At 50.3% G+C, this 16,088-nt stretch overlaps 1 protein-coding gene across 1 annotated transcript; it reads right to left on the reverse strand.

The window, feature by feature from the left end:
• Window positions 1-3,982, reverse strand: Foxc1 (forkhead box C1). The gene is given in 1 exon segment (NM_134338.2): window positions 1-3,982. A coding segment is annotated over 1 exon segment (1,662 nt). The 5' UTR covers window positions 3,426-3,982; the 3' UTR covers window positions 1-1,763.
• Window positions 3,983-16,088: the final 12,106 nt, after the last annotated feature.

The raw sequence follows: 16,088 nt of genomic DNA on the forward strand, positions 1-16,088 counted from the left end.
TTTTTGACTGAAATTAGAGTGTATTTATTTGCAGCAATCCTTTAACAATGATCAAATTTTGACAACAAGCAACAGCAATTACTGCTTAAGTGTTGCCTCTAGATAGGAGCGGCAGATAGGAACCTGCTTTATCTCGAAAACAAACCGAAGGCCTGAATATCTGTAATCAAACCGCCATCTCCCCAAGTCTGATTGACAGGGCAGATCACCCTAAGATAATGAATTTATTACATTTCCTGGGTTATTTACAAAAGGGGGAGGGCCAATCCGGATTGCCCCCTAGGTTTAACTGTAAATTAACAAGAAAAATTGGTTTGAAAAGAAATCACCCCAGACTATTTTTTTTTCTGCCTTCTTACTCTTCCTTCTGGTTATTGCTGTAAATCTTCAAAACAAAAATTGTTCTACAAACATCTTCTAAAGGTTTCCCCAAGATTAAATATCTATTTCCAACCCACAGTATATATTTTTAAAAAATTAATCCTTCTGTGCAATACATGAAGAATTGTAACTGTGAGTGAGTTATATACAAACATTTTAAAACTAGTTTATTTCTCCTCTAACAAAGGAATGAAATTAATAGAAAAAAATCTATTCGGCATCTGGCTCACAGGTATGTGTAACACTTACTGAAATCTATGTGGGACATGAAGACTAATATCCATCTGTTAGTATCTCAAGAACATTTGCATCTCTGCGCACAGGTACCACTGTAGTAACGCTGTGCTGATTCACGGACTTAAAAATTGCCAAATCATGTTCTGTAGTTACTGAAGAAAAGTATTTGTTCATATGCCAACTCAGATCTACTTAGGAAATTACCTTTTTAATAGCCACAAAGCAAGTCGAGTAGATAGTATGTTTTGCAGAAAACGCTGTAAGAAAAATATCTACTTAACAATCTTAAAATCTGCTTTTAGCGAAATTTGACGTGAACTAGAGGTTTTCTCCACATTTAAAAGATCTCACAGAGAATAGGGAACTTCTACAACTTCCGCTCTGAAATCTTTTCCTTATATTAAAGCTATATTAAAGTATCCAGACATATAGGTCTTATTCAAACTGAACGGCAATTTATTAATAAACAAACAATGGATATGATCAACAAAAAGAAAAGGATGATAGAATGAGATTAATACAGTTTCCCTTTTTATAATGAGAGAAAAGGCACATTTTAAAAGTTTCAGGCAATTTAACTTGAAAAGTTTTTGGAACACTTTCTGGTGTTTGGTCCGTAACATCCAACTACAAATTAAAAATAAATTACTATGTTGCAATTTACATTTAAAAACAAGTCCATGAATAAAAAGAAAGCGATTTTCATAAACAGGGACTTTCCCCCTTCTTTCGACATAGGATAAAATATTATCTTACAGGTGAGAGGCAAGGCAGAGGCAGAGGGGCAAGACAAAATGAGCAGGAAAGCGAGTCTCTGAACGCAAGAAACTTACGTGGTATCTGGAGTAAACTGTCCTTTTAATAAACCATGATTTTGCTGTCTGTACAAAATAGTTTACGGTTTTGCTTACTTAGATAAGGCAAAAATGGAGGAGGTTCTGCATTAATCTTTTAGAAAAATAGGTTTTCTTTTAATTGATGCTGGTGAGTTGAATTTCAGGAGAGATTCTGTTCGCTGGTGTGATGAATCTTCTCAAGTTTTAAATTTTGTAAGTTTTTAGTTTCGATTTTGCATTGCTGGGTTCTTTTACTGTTCCTGCTCTGGGGTTCCATTCCGTTTGGCTCTAAGGGTGCCGGGAATAGGGTCAGAATTTGCTACAGTCATAGACGAAAGCCCCCGACGTGCGGTACAGAGACTGGCTGGCAGGAAAAGCCATCTGACAGCTACTATTCCCATTCACCGGAGAGTTGTTTAAGCCGATCCGCTGAGACTCGAACATTTCCCGCACCGAGTGGAAGTTCTGCTGCTGGCCAGGATAGCCCGCGGCCGCAGCAGCCGCCGCTGCGCTCGCCAAGTGACCCAGGTCTCCACCTGCCTGGTTCAGGTACCACGAGGTGAGTCGGCCTTGGTGGGACGCAGGGTGGTGGCTGGTCTCCTGGCCGCCCCCGCCGTGACTCAGGGACGAAGAGCTGCTGCTGGTCGCTGGGGGCAGCGAGTAATCGGGCAGGGGGTCGTCCACCGCCGCGCTGCCCCCGCCTCCGGCCGGACCCTGCAAGTGGCCGCCACGCTCGCCCGCCGCGTACAGGCTCATGGCCTGCAGGTTGCAGTGGTAAGTGGCGGCGCCCCCCGTACCCGCTGCGCTGCTGCTGCCGCCACCTCCGCCGCCGCCGCCGCCGCCGCCGCCCGAGCTGCCCGCACTGGAGCTCTGGCTGCAGGGGGAGCTGTAGAGGGAGCTGTGGCCAGGCGAGTAGGCGCCCAGCGCCAGCGGGGGCGCGATGCCCGCGCGCGAGGACGCAGCGGCTGAGGCCAGGAGGCCGGAGCCGAGCTCCGCAGCCGAACCCTGCGGCGACCCCCGCAGCGACGTCATGATGTTGTCCACGCTGAAGCCCTGGCTGTGATGCGGCGGCGGCGCGGGCTGTGGCGGCGGCGCGGGTTCTGCAGCGTCCAGGCTGAGCGGCCGCGCCGAGGGCAGGCTGCCCGGGGGGCTGCTCCCGCTCGACAGGCTGCTGCTGCTGCTGTCGGGACTCTCGATTTTAGGCACTGTGGCCGCACTGCCGCTGCCTAGGGCGGCAGCCGGGGACAGGGGCTGGGGCGGCGAGGGACACGTACCGTTCTCCGTCTTGATGTCCTGGATGCGCACGGGTGGCTGCTGTGGCCCGGGAGCGGAGCCCTCGGCCTGTTCCGGGGGCGCGGGCGCGGGCTGGCGGCCGGCCTGCGGCGGCGGCGGTTCCTGGAGGTGCAGTCGGCCCTTCTCCTCCTTGTCCTTCACCGCGTCCTTCTTCTTGAAGCGCCGCCGCCGCCGCAGGAAGCTGCCGTTCTCGAACATGTTGTAGGAGTCCGGGTCCAGCGTCCAGTAGCTGCCCTTGCCTGGCTTCTTGTCGTCGCGGGGCACCTTGACGAAGCACTCATTAAGCGAGAGGTTGTGCCGTATGCTGTTCTGCCAGCCCTGCTTATTGTCCCGATAGAAGGGAAAGCGGTCCATGATGAACTGGTAGATGCCATTCAGGGTGATCTTCTTGTCCGGGGCATTCTGGATAGCCATGGTGATAAGAGCGATGTAGCTGTAGGGAGGCTTCACCATGTCCTTGGGCTGCGGCTGCGGCGTATAAGGCCCGTAGGCGCGCGCCATGCCGCCCGGGTACTGCTCGGCGTGAGCAGGGTGCGAGTACACGCTCATAGGGGCCGGCATGGCGGTGTAGCCGCCCCCGGCCGCCGCCGCGGCAGCGCGATAGTAGCTCTGCTCGCCGCCGAGGTAGGGCACCACTCCCAGGGAGTTGGGGCTGGACACCGAGTAGCGCGCCTGCATGGCCCCGGCTCGCCGCCGCCAGGCGCAGTCCGCCGCCCCCCACCCTCGCTCGGGCCGGGCCGCGCCGCACCGGCCCCCGAGTCCGAGTCCCGGCCGCGCCGAGCTGCTGCGGGCCCCGCCGCGCTGCGTCTGTCCGGGCCGCGGCCGCCTCCTTGCGCCCGGGGCTGCTCGGCCTCTCCCTGCGCTCGCCTGGCGCCTCGCTGCCCACTCAGTTCCCGCGCGGGCGGCGAGGGAGGGTCGCTGCAACCGGGAGAGGGCCGGACGAGGATTCCGCAAGCCGCCTCGGAGGAACGTTCAGAGCAACTTCCAGGCGCAGTCGGGGCAAAAAAAAAAAAAAAAAAAAAGACAAAAGTTCAAAAAAAATTAAAAAAATAAAAATAAGAAGGCGCCCTGCTCGCCACTGCCTGCGCCTTCCAGGAGACACTGCTCGGGGCTGCTAGCTAAGGCGGCCAAATAACCAGGGGCGGGGGCAGCGCGCCGGCCGCCTTCCCGGGCCCCCGCGTCACCTTTTCTCAGTCTCTTGCGCCGGCCGCTTAAGGAAGCATTGGGAAAACTTCTGAACTTTTGAGCATCCGTCACCCAGGCTAGGACTTTTTTACGCAGTTACATTTTTTTCCGGGCAGCGGAGCCCCGCCCCACTACGGAGGCGGCAGCCAATGGGAGGCGAGAGACGCCTGTGAATGAGCCAGCGGCCGAGCTCCGCCGGCCCGCTCCTGGCTGCTGGAGGACCGCGGGGCTGACCACACGCGCGCCGGCTGCCCGGGCCCGGCGCCCGCGCCCCTGCCCGCAGCCCGCGGTCGGTCCTACTACCGCACCCACCCACTCACTGCCAGACACTGCCCTTCACCCCCTGACGTTCTCGGGGACTGCAGACTTTCGGAGTCCTCACTGGCCCCAGGACCCTTCCTGCGTCCACAGTTCCCAGTCCTCCACGGAGCCCTCGAGTCTCTCTTCGCACAGGATCTGCCTCACTCCTTAGTCTATCTTGCTGTCTCCAGCGCCGGGATTTCTCCGGCCTTCCCAACCCTCCCCCTATCCCTTGGTCTCTCCTTTTCGTAACATCCCTCTCTCTGCTATCGCGGGTCACATTGACATCCCATCCACTCTTCACCCGCAGGTTCTCCAGTCCGACTTTAGGTTTCAGAGGCTCGGTCACAGCCGCGGGGGTTCCAGTGAGGAAGAAGATGGTATTTCGGTGCCTCGCCCCACTCCCTGCTAGCTGTAATCGGAGAGGATAGAAATTTCAGACTTTTTTTTTAAAAAAACTGATAGACTATGTAGGCCACATTGAGGAGCACGGAGTTCACGAGCGTTCCGTTCCAGGGCTTAAAGGAACTAGAGAGTTCGGGCTAAGACGATTCCAAAAGTTTCCTCAACAAACCACTCGTTGTCCCTTTGTCCTGACCAGCACATTTTGGCTCATAGGGCCAGTTAAGTTCAAAAGGGCTTGGTGACATTAGCAGTTGTGATGAAGAAGAGTCAGATAAATATGCCCAAGAGCTTAAGGCTTCCCCCAAGCCACTCTCCGCCTCTGCCCATCCTAGGGCAGCTGCCTCATAGAGTCTGAGTTGGAGGAAGTGTTCAGAATTGTACCTACAAGACAGCTCAAAGATTCTGATAGATAATCCCTGAATGATCCTTGAAATTCGTGATTAGACCTCAAGTCTGCAGCCTCTGGATGACTGGAACAGGATGGGTAGAGATGAGATGGGGGAAATGGAGGGTCTGAGAGGATAGGCCTCCCTCTGACTGCAAAACAACCCTGCATTTCAGCAACTGGTCCAGAAAAAATTCTGACAGAGTGGACACCAAGTCCTTTACTTGAAGATGGGTTTGAGAGCCTGTGAAAAAGTGTTTGTGACTTACTTTTCACCTTGGGTTCCTCAGATAATCTTTAAGGGTTCCTCTGGTAATCTTTAAGGCTAGGACTTGCTGGGAGTCCCTTTTAGTTTACCGACTTGAACCTTCCTTCCCTCACTAACACACACACACACACACACACACACACACACACACACACACACACAGCACCTTTCCCTTAGTAGATAAGGAGGACACTGATTTATGTAGTAGGCACAGATGTGTTGCTTAAACATACATACATACATACATACATACATACATACATACATGTAATTTCAAAATGGTCATTTATATTAAGGGAAGAGGAAACCCTATGTTTCTAGAATTCGGTGAACACACACATACTCAAAGGGAAGCCATTGCATCCTAGTCTAGCACAATTTGGGCTCACTTGATCTCCTGTTCCCAGATGTTTGCAGAACTAAGGCACTGTTGGTCTGGGAGAAGTAGGTTTGTCATCCGGAGAGTCCGAAGCTGATTCCTAAAGATTCTTGCATGCGGCAAGAGTTTAAGTTACATGCCTTAAAATATAAATTTGTGTCTCCTTCTAGCCCCCACACCCATGCCTCACCAACTCAGGATGCTGTGGCTTTTAAATCCTGGGTCTGGCCCTAAATGGAGTACAATTAGAAAGCGATCGTCCCCTGCACCTTGGCATTTGGTTCTTAAGCTGTGCATACAACCAGCTGTGTGGTAGGATGAACGAAGCTTTTAGCAACTTCACACGCAGCTTTTAGCAACTTGTTTGTTTTCTGATTGTAGGGTTTCCACATTCCAGCGGGCCGGGTTCTGTAAGAGACAATGTGTTGGACTGCCCTCCTCCAGTCCCCAGTTGCTCCCCAACCCCCAGCCCATAGAAGTGTAAACAGTTTGTTCTGCAAATAACAAATCGAACAGCAGTGGTGTTTTCTGTTGCCCTCCCGGCTTTGGATAGAAAATTGGCCATTGTGAAATTCTTATTTGGCACGAGGAGGGGGTGGTGGTGGTGTTCAGTTTTACAGAGATCAACTTTCCATGGTTGGGTTCTGGATAATCGCCAGGAAAAGATATTTGCATTTGGTTTTTATATGCTTACTCGGAAGCAAACCTCCAGTGAACAGTTTGATTGTATTTCAAGCACTCACTGTTTTATTATTGTTGTTACTGGCTGTTGTTTGAACATGAAGATGCAGTCTTGGGGGGGGGGGGTACAAGCTAAAGTTTTAATTTTCGTGCTGAAGTTTCGGATGCCCCCTTCTGTTGTTCCACTCTGCCCTCCCCGCTACTACCCGTGACTTGATTGGGACAAATACCGCAGGACCCCTCGGGCATCCTTTTTGACGCCTTAGGTACTTGCAGCTTGAAAGTCCCCGCAGGCGACAGCGGTAATGAATGTTTGGTGGAGTGGTGGCTGGGCGCAGCCGACCTCCGTTCCCCTCTCTGACCCTCCAGGAGAGGTTATAATTCCCCAGGCACAGGAGAGGGGTCTTAGCTTTGAGAAAAAGGCATGACGTCATGGTAACGGTTTAAAAAAAAAAAAAGAAGAACGAGGCCTCTGTGGGCCCCTCCTGCACAAAAGCACCGGGAAGCGGGATGTGGCAGAGCTCCTGGAACGCGGGATTGGGGACGTGGTGACACCACAGGAATGGGGAGTGGGGCCAAGGGCCAGCAACACCGAGGCAGGTCACCAGAACCTGGAAAAGCTATTTTCCGACTTCTAGTTAAGGGAGTAAGGATTGGATGGAGAGGCTAGTTCAGAAATTTACTCCCTCGGGGTATGAAGCAGATCGACTCGTGTTCCCTGAGTGGAACCCTCCAGGGCCCACTCAGTCCAAGCCTATGAGTCCTCCTCCCATTTGCGGCAGTTTTATTCTCTTCGTTCGGAATTTAGCCTTGGAAGCCCATGCGTGTGCATCGAGGGGGTCAGAACTAGTTGTACCCGAGACATACAACCCTACACGGCTCCCCAGGGGGCTGGGGTCAGTATAGTTGGCTTACCCCGCTGGAAGACGAAGTGGGCCGTCGACAACTGTCCCAGCAGCGTGTATGGGAGGCTACCACGACAGATGAGTAGGGCAAAGTCCGTTTGGATGTGTCTTTCAACTATTTAGAGAATTCCCTCAGTTCTCCATTTGGCCCTTTTTTCCTCTCCTGAAGACCGCGGGAGGGGAGGATATCCCAGGGTCAAAGCCCATCAGGCAGCACGTAGAGTTTGTCATCAGTGTGACTTTTCACCAGGAGGAGGAGGTACGCGGTGGGGATGGGGGTGGGCAAACACCTGGGTGGCTGCGAGTTCCTGCTTAGGAGGCTTTACAGCAGAATGTTCATAACGAGATTCTTCTAATTCAACACCTTCCTTGAACGACTTCTACAAAAACAAAACAAAACAAAAAAATCAACGAAAGAAGCGTTTTTCGCTTTTGATTACTTCGAACACAAAATGATTACATTGCATATCTGTATGGTTGAATTAGTCAGTCAGACACCCATTTAGACATGGCCCTCTGCGGGAAGTTTGTTCGAGATAATTTAATGTCATCTCCCAAGTCCTCAAAGTGAGTCTTCTTGGCCTCTCTAATTGCTTACAGGGACAGAGAAAGCCAACACCTGCTCTTTAACCCCTGGGGTGGACCCATTTGTCTGCCCTCTTCCAGAGCGGTTCCCGGTTCAGAGCGGAGTTGAGCCATAAAGGGGCCACAAAGCATGGGAGAAATGAATCTTTAACTTTGGAGTCTGGTCACCAAAGACTCGAGCCTTTCTTTGTCTAGGAAGAGGTAGATGAAGAGCCAAACTGCCCCCTCTTAAAGAAAGAAAGAAAAAAAATTCGAAAAGGATGGACGATGGGAAAGGATGGATTGTGTACGCCTGCCTAAGCCCGCACTTTGGTTCCACATGATCCAGATTCCCAACAGATTCATGGTGGCAGCCAACTTCAGGGCCTGGGAAATCAGAGGCCATTTCATTTCCCAACCTCCATACATCGCGGGTGATCTGTAAATCACAAGCAGGTTCCCAGACCCGGGAGACTTGCGCTGCCAGAATCTACCAGGTGCAGGCTGGTGCAGACCGTCCGGCAGTGGGCTAAGGCCGGCACCTTCCCCAGGCTGCAGAGGAAACTTTGTCCTTCAGCGCCCACATCCCCGGACCATAGGTGTTGGAAGAAATGCTGTGCTCTGAGGGACAGACCCTCAAAACGATTCGTGATGCCTGAGCCAGTGAAGACGGCTGCACCTTGCAGACCAAGGGCTGGTCCCATGTCGCCTGCCAAGATGACCCAGGCATCAGAGCTACAGTGAGTCGTTCTTCCTGACTCCCAGGGCGCCTTTCATAGAGACCCCTAGTCTGCCGCCTGCAATCCCAGCTGGCCCCAGCTCTGGGACGCACGCCCTAGTGCACCTCACTGTACTCTGGGCCAGCAACTGAGCGCACAAGAAGCAGTCGGTCCCACAGTTCTCATTTTCGGGGCCCGGAAGCACCCACGGGGCCCTGGGCTAAAGCTGGGTGTTTGCAGGTCTTAAGGTACAATACAAAAAGTTAGCATTTGCCTATGTGCGGTGAGCTTCGCTCGAGGTCTGGTTTGGAGATGGAAGGGGTGTCACGGGGATTCACTGCCTCTTCCCGCCTCTGCATCTTTCTACGATCCAGGAGGCAAAGGCGAGAATGGAGGGGACGCACGGAAACCCAGGGCCCCTGGGCAGCTCGGAGCCGAGCTCCCCAGGTTAGGCGAGTGGATCTCTGGGCCAGTCTGGCTCCTCCAGAGCTGCAAGCGCGTGCGTGCTCCGAGCGCCCCCTGCTGCCCGCTGCTTCACCTTCGTGTCGCCTCTGCGGTCGCCCTGGCTCCAGAGGCAGGCGAAGGACGGTCCCTTCCCTTCCGGAGCCTCTAGGGGGAAACGGGTTGGCCACGGACCTTGAGGCTGGAATAAAGCTCCAATGAGCTAGCTCTCGCTCCCTATTTTTGCGGGTAGCAACTTTCACTTCCCCCAGAGACCCGGAGAGACTAGTCCTATCCTGGTGAGCATCCCTGTAGATATAGATCTGAGATGTTCTTCCTAGAGCCGGAAGTGCCCTGAGATTGGGGCTCTCAGCCACCGGCAACACATTCCTTCCAGGAGACCCCTTTAAATTGATGTACACATTACAGAAAAAGCAAAGCCGCTTCACCAAGTGAATTACTTTCTGGGAGATGCCAAGGAATGCATTTACTGGCCGCCAGGCCTGCCAATAAAAGTTGCAAATGAAGACTGCTGGTTTCCAGGAAAATGTACTTCTGTTTTTAAAACACTCCTTAGTCTTAATTACCAAAAACTGAACCTCCAAAGAACCGGTTTAAAGAACAGGACTAGTGAGTGGCAGTGATGGTGGCTGCTGGTGAGGTCTCACACCCCCGCTTGCATTTACACACCCGAACTCAGCGCGTGAGAACAGACCATGCACACCTACGGCCTTACCAATGCAGAGGCGCGCCAGTATTTACATACGCTGCAGACATAGACACCGGCTCAGTGCTGGCACCTGAGGAGGTATGCATTAGGATTAGTGAGTGCTGTTTAGTTTGGAAGTGAAGCTGTAAGAAAAGACAAACTACAGCAAATACAGAAGCAAGTGGCCACGGAATAGTCGATAGAAATAACTGTGTGCAAAGAAAGGAGATACTTGAACCATAGTATTTAGCTACGGCTTTCTCAATCCCCTTTCTTTAACTCCAACAATTGACTAGGTTTAAACTACAAAATATGACTATGTATCCAGCATTGAATTTCTCCGCGGGGCCGCATGCGTGTGCGTATGGGTGTGTGCGTGTGTATGTGCGTGTGTGTGTGCGCGCGTGTGTGTGCGTGTGTGCACGTGTGTGTGTGTGTACGCGCGTGCACGCACGTTTGTGTTGGGCTGGGCTGGGTCGACCCTCTAGGTCGCTGAGCCCTAGATATAATCATGGATTACATCCCGAGTTACTTTTAGGAAAGGTCTTTTGTTTGAGGTCACAAAGACCTCAGCTGGAATTTAAAAATCTCTCTCCATCTAACAAGTGAAGCAGCTATTTTTCCTCCCCAAAGCTTGGCTTAGGGTAGTACTCTAATGCCCCTGAAAGGTGAATTTGTTTGCTAGGCTGTGTCTCTCTGAAGCACAGACACTAATAAGCACACTAATCAGAATACTTAAGATGCTTGCAGCACTTATGCTGTCATCCTGCCAAGTGCTATACATAAGCACTCCGTTTAACCCTCACAGGGACGCTGACATTGGTGCTATTGTCTGCAGCTTACGTGCGTGCGAGAAAGGGGAAGCTTAAGGAGAGAATAAATAACCTGCCAACAGGATGTATAGCCTCCCAGATTGACTCATTGAGTCTGGACCTTAACATGCCCCCTGTAAACACAAAGTTTATGTGCCGACAAGAGAGGGAAATTTAAATTAGTAAATTCCACAAATGGCAAGTTCCTACCTTTATTTTACATGTCAATCTTTTAAATGCGTTTCAGGCCAATGATACACTTGCTAAACAACATTGATGTGGAGCACAATTCTTTTTTCCTTTAGCATGGTTTTAGCAATTGGGCACATAGCAGATGCCCTTTAGAGACCTTTCTGTGAGGCTGTATTTGAATAACTATGGGAAGAATTCCTACACACACCAGTACTCAATGTACTGTGTCTGTGAAGTGTATCGGATTTGGGCAAGACTTGTTTATCTGCACACTTATACATGATTTCAGAGCTACTCACATTAGAGACACGAGCCAGACCCAGATAGACAGTAAAAGTATGTTCATGTATAAATGTTTATTTATATTAGTGATCAAACCTGGGACCACACATATTAGGCAAGTGTCCTTTTACTAAGTTGACCAGGCTATCTTTGAGCTCAAGATTCTCCTGCCTCGGCCTCCTGTGCCTGGGTACATAAATGAGACTCTTGCCTGCTAGCAGCTGTACCTTCTCTTTGGAAGCTATTTGTGACTCTCCCCATTTAGTTGCTTCAAGGTTGTTTTCCAATGAGCACAGCAAATGAATAGAGGAGCACCCCTCCCCCACCTCCTTTTCCAGCTCTATGGTGTTTCTTAGCTACAGCTACTGATCTCAGGGACCAATCAGACAGGACCTTGGAAGTAGGTAGCTGCAGAACCTAAAGCCAAGGTTGGGAGCATTCTTCTCATCCCCCCCCACCCCCCCCCCCCCCCCCCCCGCTACAAAATCCAGGTCAAGGAGGTTGGCGAAGCTTGACCTGCAAAACCTGTGGCTATCTCTAGGACCTCAGGACCTGGTACCAGGACTACCCCTCCGCCCCCACCAAAATAATCAAAGTCAAACTGTTGACCCCAAGGAGGGAAACTGAGGCCTGGAAAAGTAAGCTGGCCCATAACAAAGTGGGATCCTACTCAGTACTGGCAAAGTCTTGTCCAGCCTTGCTACAGTATGTCAAGCTCCTCAACCTTAAATCCCACCAAGGCTCTAGGGTGGGGTACAGGGAAAGACCTTGTGGTTGCTTGGGGAAGAGGGTAGAAGCAGAATACAGAAATGGAGAAGGGTGGGCAGGAGAAAAGGCTTTTCCTCAGAAATCTTATACTGCTCTTATACTTATAAGCAGGGTTTGGTCTGCATTGGGTCTGGGTCTGGAAGATTGTGCCAACAATGGGGTGAAGGCACCTGGGACAGATGGACTCCTAGACCTCAACTAAACTATGTCAATGCCCCAGGGTAATGCTGAAGTGCAGGTGCTTGCCCAGTATCTAACCAAAAGGACAGCAAGGGGCTCTGTTTTCCTGTGAGCCAGTGTATGTGTCAGGGGGTGTAGGGACCACTGCAGTGATGCCCAGAGGATCTGAAAGAGGCCATGAACCCCAGTCCTGACCCAGTGTATTTCTTCACTACTGGCCAATAAAGGTTGTGGTCACTACCAAGCCAAACTCCCCGAGGAGCGCCCCAGGTCCTTGTTGACTGCTGTGACAGTCTGGGACTGTCCTTCTCTTCAAGACCAGCAGGCTGGTATCTGACTGCCACTGTCTGTCACAGCTTGGAGGAAAGGTCCGTTTGCAGCCTGCTGCTGTGTTCACACAGGCCACAGGCACGCACTGGGAACCCGGAGCAGGACCTCTGTTTAGTCTACCTCGCTGACGTCCTTCCTGAACAGATGGGAAAAGGAAACGAGTCTCTTAGCCATTTCTGCTTCCAAGTACCCCCGCTCATCCATCATTTTCTCACTTTTAAAGTCACAGGATGGCAACCTTCTGCCTAACTATTGGGCAGATTGGGGGCTGGGTCTCCAGGGAGTGGCCAGGCTGGCTGGGCGCTCTCTCCCCTCCTTCCTTCAACACAAAGGTTTACATTATTGGCTCCCCCTGTGATGAAACAGGCACCAGATTAGATAACGCTGAACGTGCTTTCATAAGGTGCCAGGATGGCCCACGGGACGGGCTCCTTCAATTTGCCAGATTCACACTACTACTCAATTTGTTTTCAGGTGATATCTCCTTCCCAAATAGACAGCACAGAGGTACTCTGTGACTGCGTAGGGAGAAGCCCACCATTGCCCAAAGCCTGAAAAATTACTCACCCAGAAGGAGCAAGTCGCCATGAGCTGCTGACTTCTGGGAGCCGGCCTGGTGAGCTCGATTGTTTTGTTTCTGTGTGTGGCAATTCCACACAGTGCCGGCCGCCCTAAGACACACAACATAGTAGTTTTCATTGTTTGTCTTTATGAGCATTTGCTATCAAAGACGATTTGTTAGACCTATTTGTTTTAGTAAGGAACGTGTCCAAAGGCAGGCTGACGCGTTGCTGGGAAATGTTTTGGCAGTGGGCAGGGAAGGCCTGTGGAGCCAGCCCTCCTGACAGCGAGGCCAGCAGACTCACACATCTTGTTTAGTATCAGTGCATTGTCTACTGTGTGCTGGGAGCAAGCTGGTTTTCTAGTAAACACCGCTGTCATTCATGCCAGCTGCTTTTTTTTCCCCTATAGAAAGCACTCGCAGATTCACTCAGGTTCCACACTGCCGTGCTCACTCATTTTCGATTTGTTTGGTTTCGTGTATGTATTTGTTTATTTCTTTTGGATATTATAAGAGATTTGTGCTGAACGTACTTCAGTGGTGGAGGTGTGTGAAGTCCTGGATTCAGATTCAATTAACAGCATATGTCTGTCTGTCTGTCTGTCTGTCTGTCTCTCTCTCTCTCACACATACACACACATACACACACACACACACATGTATATTAGATATGATAGTCTATGCACTGAAGAATACAGTTAGGAAAAGTCCAATGAGAATTTAAAAAAGAAAATCAAGTCCTTGACTTGTCTAGTGTAAGCCCCGGGATTCCTTTAACACTACAAAAAAGAAAAGGAAAAAAAAATTAAAAATCAAAACCAGGATGGCTAGTGCCTGGTGAACGCCAGTTTTAACTTGTAAATGGAAGTTGAAAATGAAACCAGTATCGCCTAATTTTCCTGAGTTTGAGTTTGGCAAATTTTGTGTTTCCCTGGCAATACAAGTTCTTTTTTCTTCCTCGTCTCTTCCTTTCTTGACGGCTTGTACATCAGCATTCTGATGATATCTATATAGCCCTGCCGATTTCCAGGAGAATCAGTTATCAGATGGTGTTGACAGTCCGTTGTAAATCTCATAAAAGGAGACTTGGAGCTCATTTTGCAGCTCTGCCAGACATTTTCCAAGAAAGTATTTAGAACCCAGAAAGCATTCCGAAGCAGATCCAAGCGACATTAGACATAGGTCAAAGTGCTGGCTTCAGAAGTGCTTGGCAATGCTTTTCCATCTACCCACCAAACAAATATCGTGTCTATATTTGGGGAAAAGAATGCTGGGTAAGTAATGTTCTCTTAGGAAGTTTTATGGAGTTTTGAGTCAGTCACCCGAATGTACATCCTGATAGGTTTTAGTAACCATCCCCCATGTGTCCCACTTCTGACTATTTATTGCCATTAAAAATTCTGGTAAGTGGATGTGGGGCTATGGAAGGTAAGAAGGAAGATGGGGCTAGAAAGATCAAGGGCGGCGCCAACACTGTGTGTAGGCACCAAAACATCTTGTGAAATGCACCAATTCGAGTCGTGCTTGGTGTTTTCATGTATCAAATTGAACTAAACAGTACAACATAAGATCCATGTTTCTGAAGGAAACTTGGTGGGTACATTTTAATTTTCTCATTAACTAATTCTTTTGTGGAGGTCGGAAAACAACAGTCTGGAGCTGGTTCTGTCCTGCCGTGTGGGCGCGGAGGATGAAACTCAGGCCATCCGACTTGGCAGCGGGCGGGCACCTTTCGCAGATGTGCCATCCTGCTGGCTGGGTGATTCGTGATGCCAATTTCTCATATAGAATGTGGAGACTGGGAATTCTTTCACATTTTGCATGGTTTGTTAGTAAACACCTGAGGTGGACTCTGGAAGGCATGTTTTAGGGTCTCCTGGGACAGGGCACAGGAGAACACAGGGTGCTCCTAGTTACCTGAATTACTTTCCTGGGATAGTAGGGGGTTATTGTTCAAGCATGACCACCTCCTCCTCCTCCTCTTCCTTCTCTGCCTTTGAGAGGTTAAGAATTGAATCCAGGGCCCCAGGCTCTGTCCCTAGAACACACCCCCCTCCTCCCTCCCCACTGCTTTTTCTCTGTTTTCAAAAGCTACACTTTGTGCGTGTTGTTTTGATACTGAGGCTTTCTTTCACTCATCAGAGACTCTGGGCCCTGGGAAGGGAAGGGGGAAGAGGGAGTAGCCACCACTTCCCATCCTTTCTGTGGCCAGCCCACCCTGTTTGCAGAGAAACTGTCTGGCAGCTGTAACCTGAGTGTGGGGTTCAGCATAGCCCTTTCCATCAGGAACTTGGGGCACACCAGGCAGTATGGTCTCTCGTTGCCTTTGGAACTCAGGCCCACACCTAGTAGAATTCGAGAAACATCTGGAACATTTTTGCTGCTGGGAAGGACAGCCCCTGAGAGCGACATTCTGGATGATGTAGGGGGCCATGTTCTACTCCTCTGGCAACTGTGGGGGCCACAATTCGGTGCCACAACTTAAAGGCTCCATTCTGAAGGCCCTCACCCCCTCTTGGGGAGAGTGTGGGTGTTCTTTATGAATAGTTTCCATCTGGGCATGAAGCTCTAAGATCCTGGTCCAAAATTCTGCCTACATACAGCACATACTAGGTAAGGCCATTTTCGTTTTTGAAGCAGATCCAGAATGATATACACAAGGAGCCACAGGCGGGGACACCTGTGGGGAAAACAGCTAATCTCAGTGGAACTAAGTGGTAGGCTGGTCAGGCCAATCTCACAAAATGAACCCTTCCCTCAATTAAAGTGGCAGTGGCAGTAAGGTGTCCCAGGGACTCAGGCTGCTATGGGTGAATATATCATTATTTTTTTTTTTCTACTACAGTGCCCTGGTGGCCGGGTAGGCACCAGGCCCAGCATGAATAACTTAGCTGTGCCTTGATTTACATTGATACCCATGTCTTACTAAAATCATAAAGGAAGGAACTCATGATACAGCCTCAGCGGGGAACCTTCAAAATACCCCTGAAAAGAGAACTTTCCAAGATAGGAAACTTTAAAATGAAGATTGTGATGAGTGAGAAAAGGTTCTATGGCTTTCCCACTAGACCCTGAGGTTTACCAGAAGCAGAGTACCTGTGGAAGGCGGTGAACACAGCCCTTTGCATAGCTCCGTGGCTACCTACATCTGCAAGTGCACATAAGTTACCAATACTCATGATCCCCTCATCTACAGGTGAGCTGGACGGCAACTGAGAGATTTTCCCCCTTGAGCTACCTCACAGCCATCAGTTTGAGACTTTTCCCCCTCACT

Source organism: Rattus norvegicus, chromosome 17, assembly GCF_036323735.1.
Source record: "Rattus norvegicus strain BN/NHsdMcwi chromosome 17, GRCr8, whole genome shotgun sequence".
Taxonomy (NCBI): domain Eukaryota; kingdom Metazoa; phylum Chordata; class Mammalia; order Rodentia; family Muridae; genus Rattus; species Rattus norvegicus.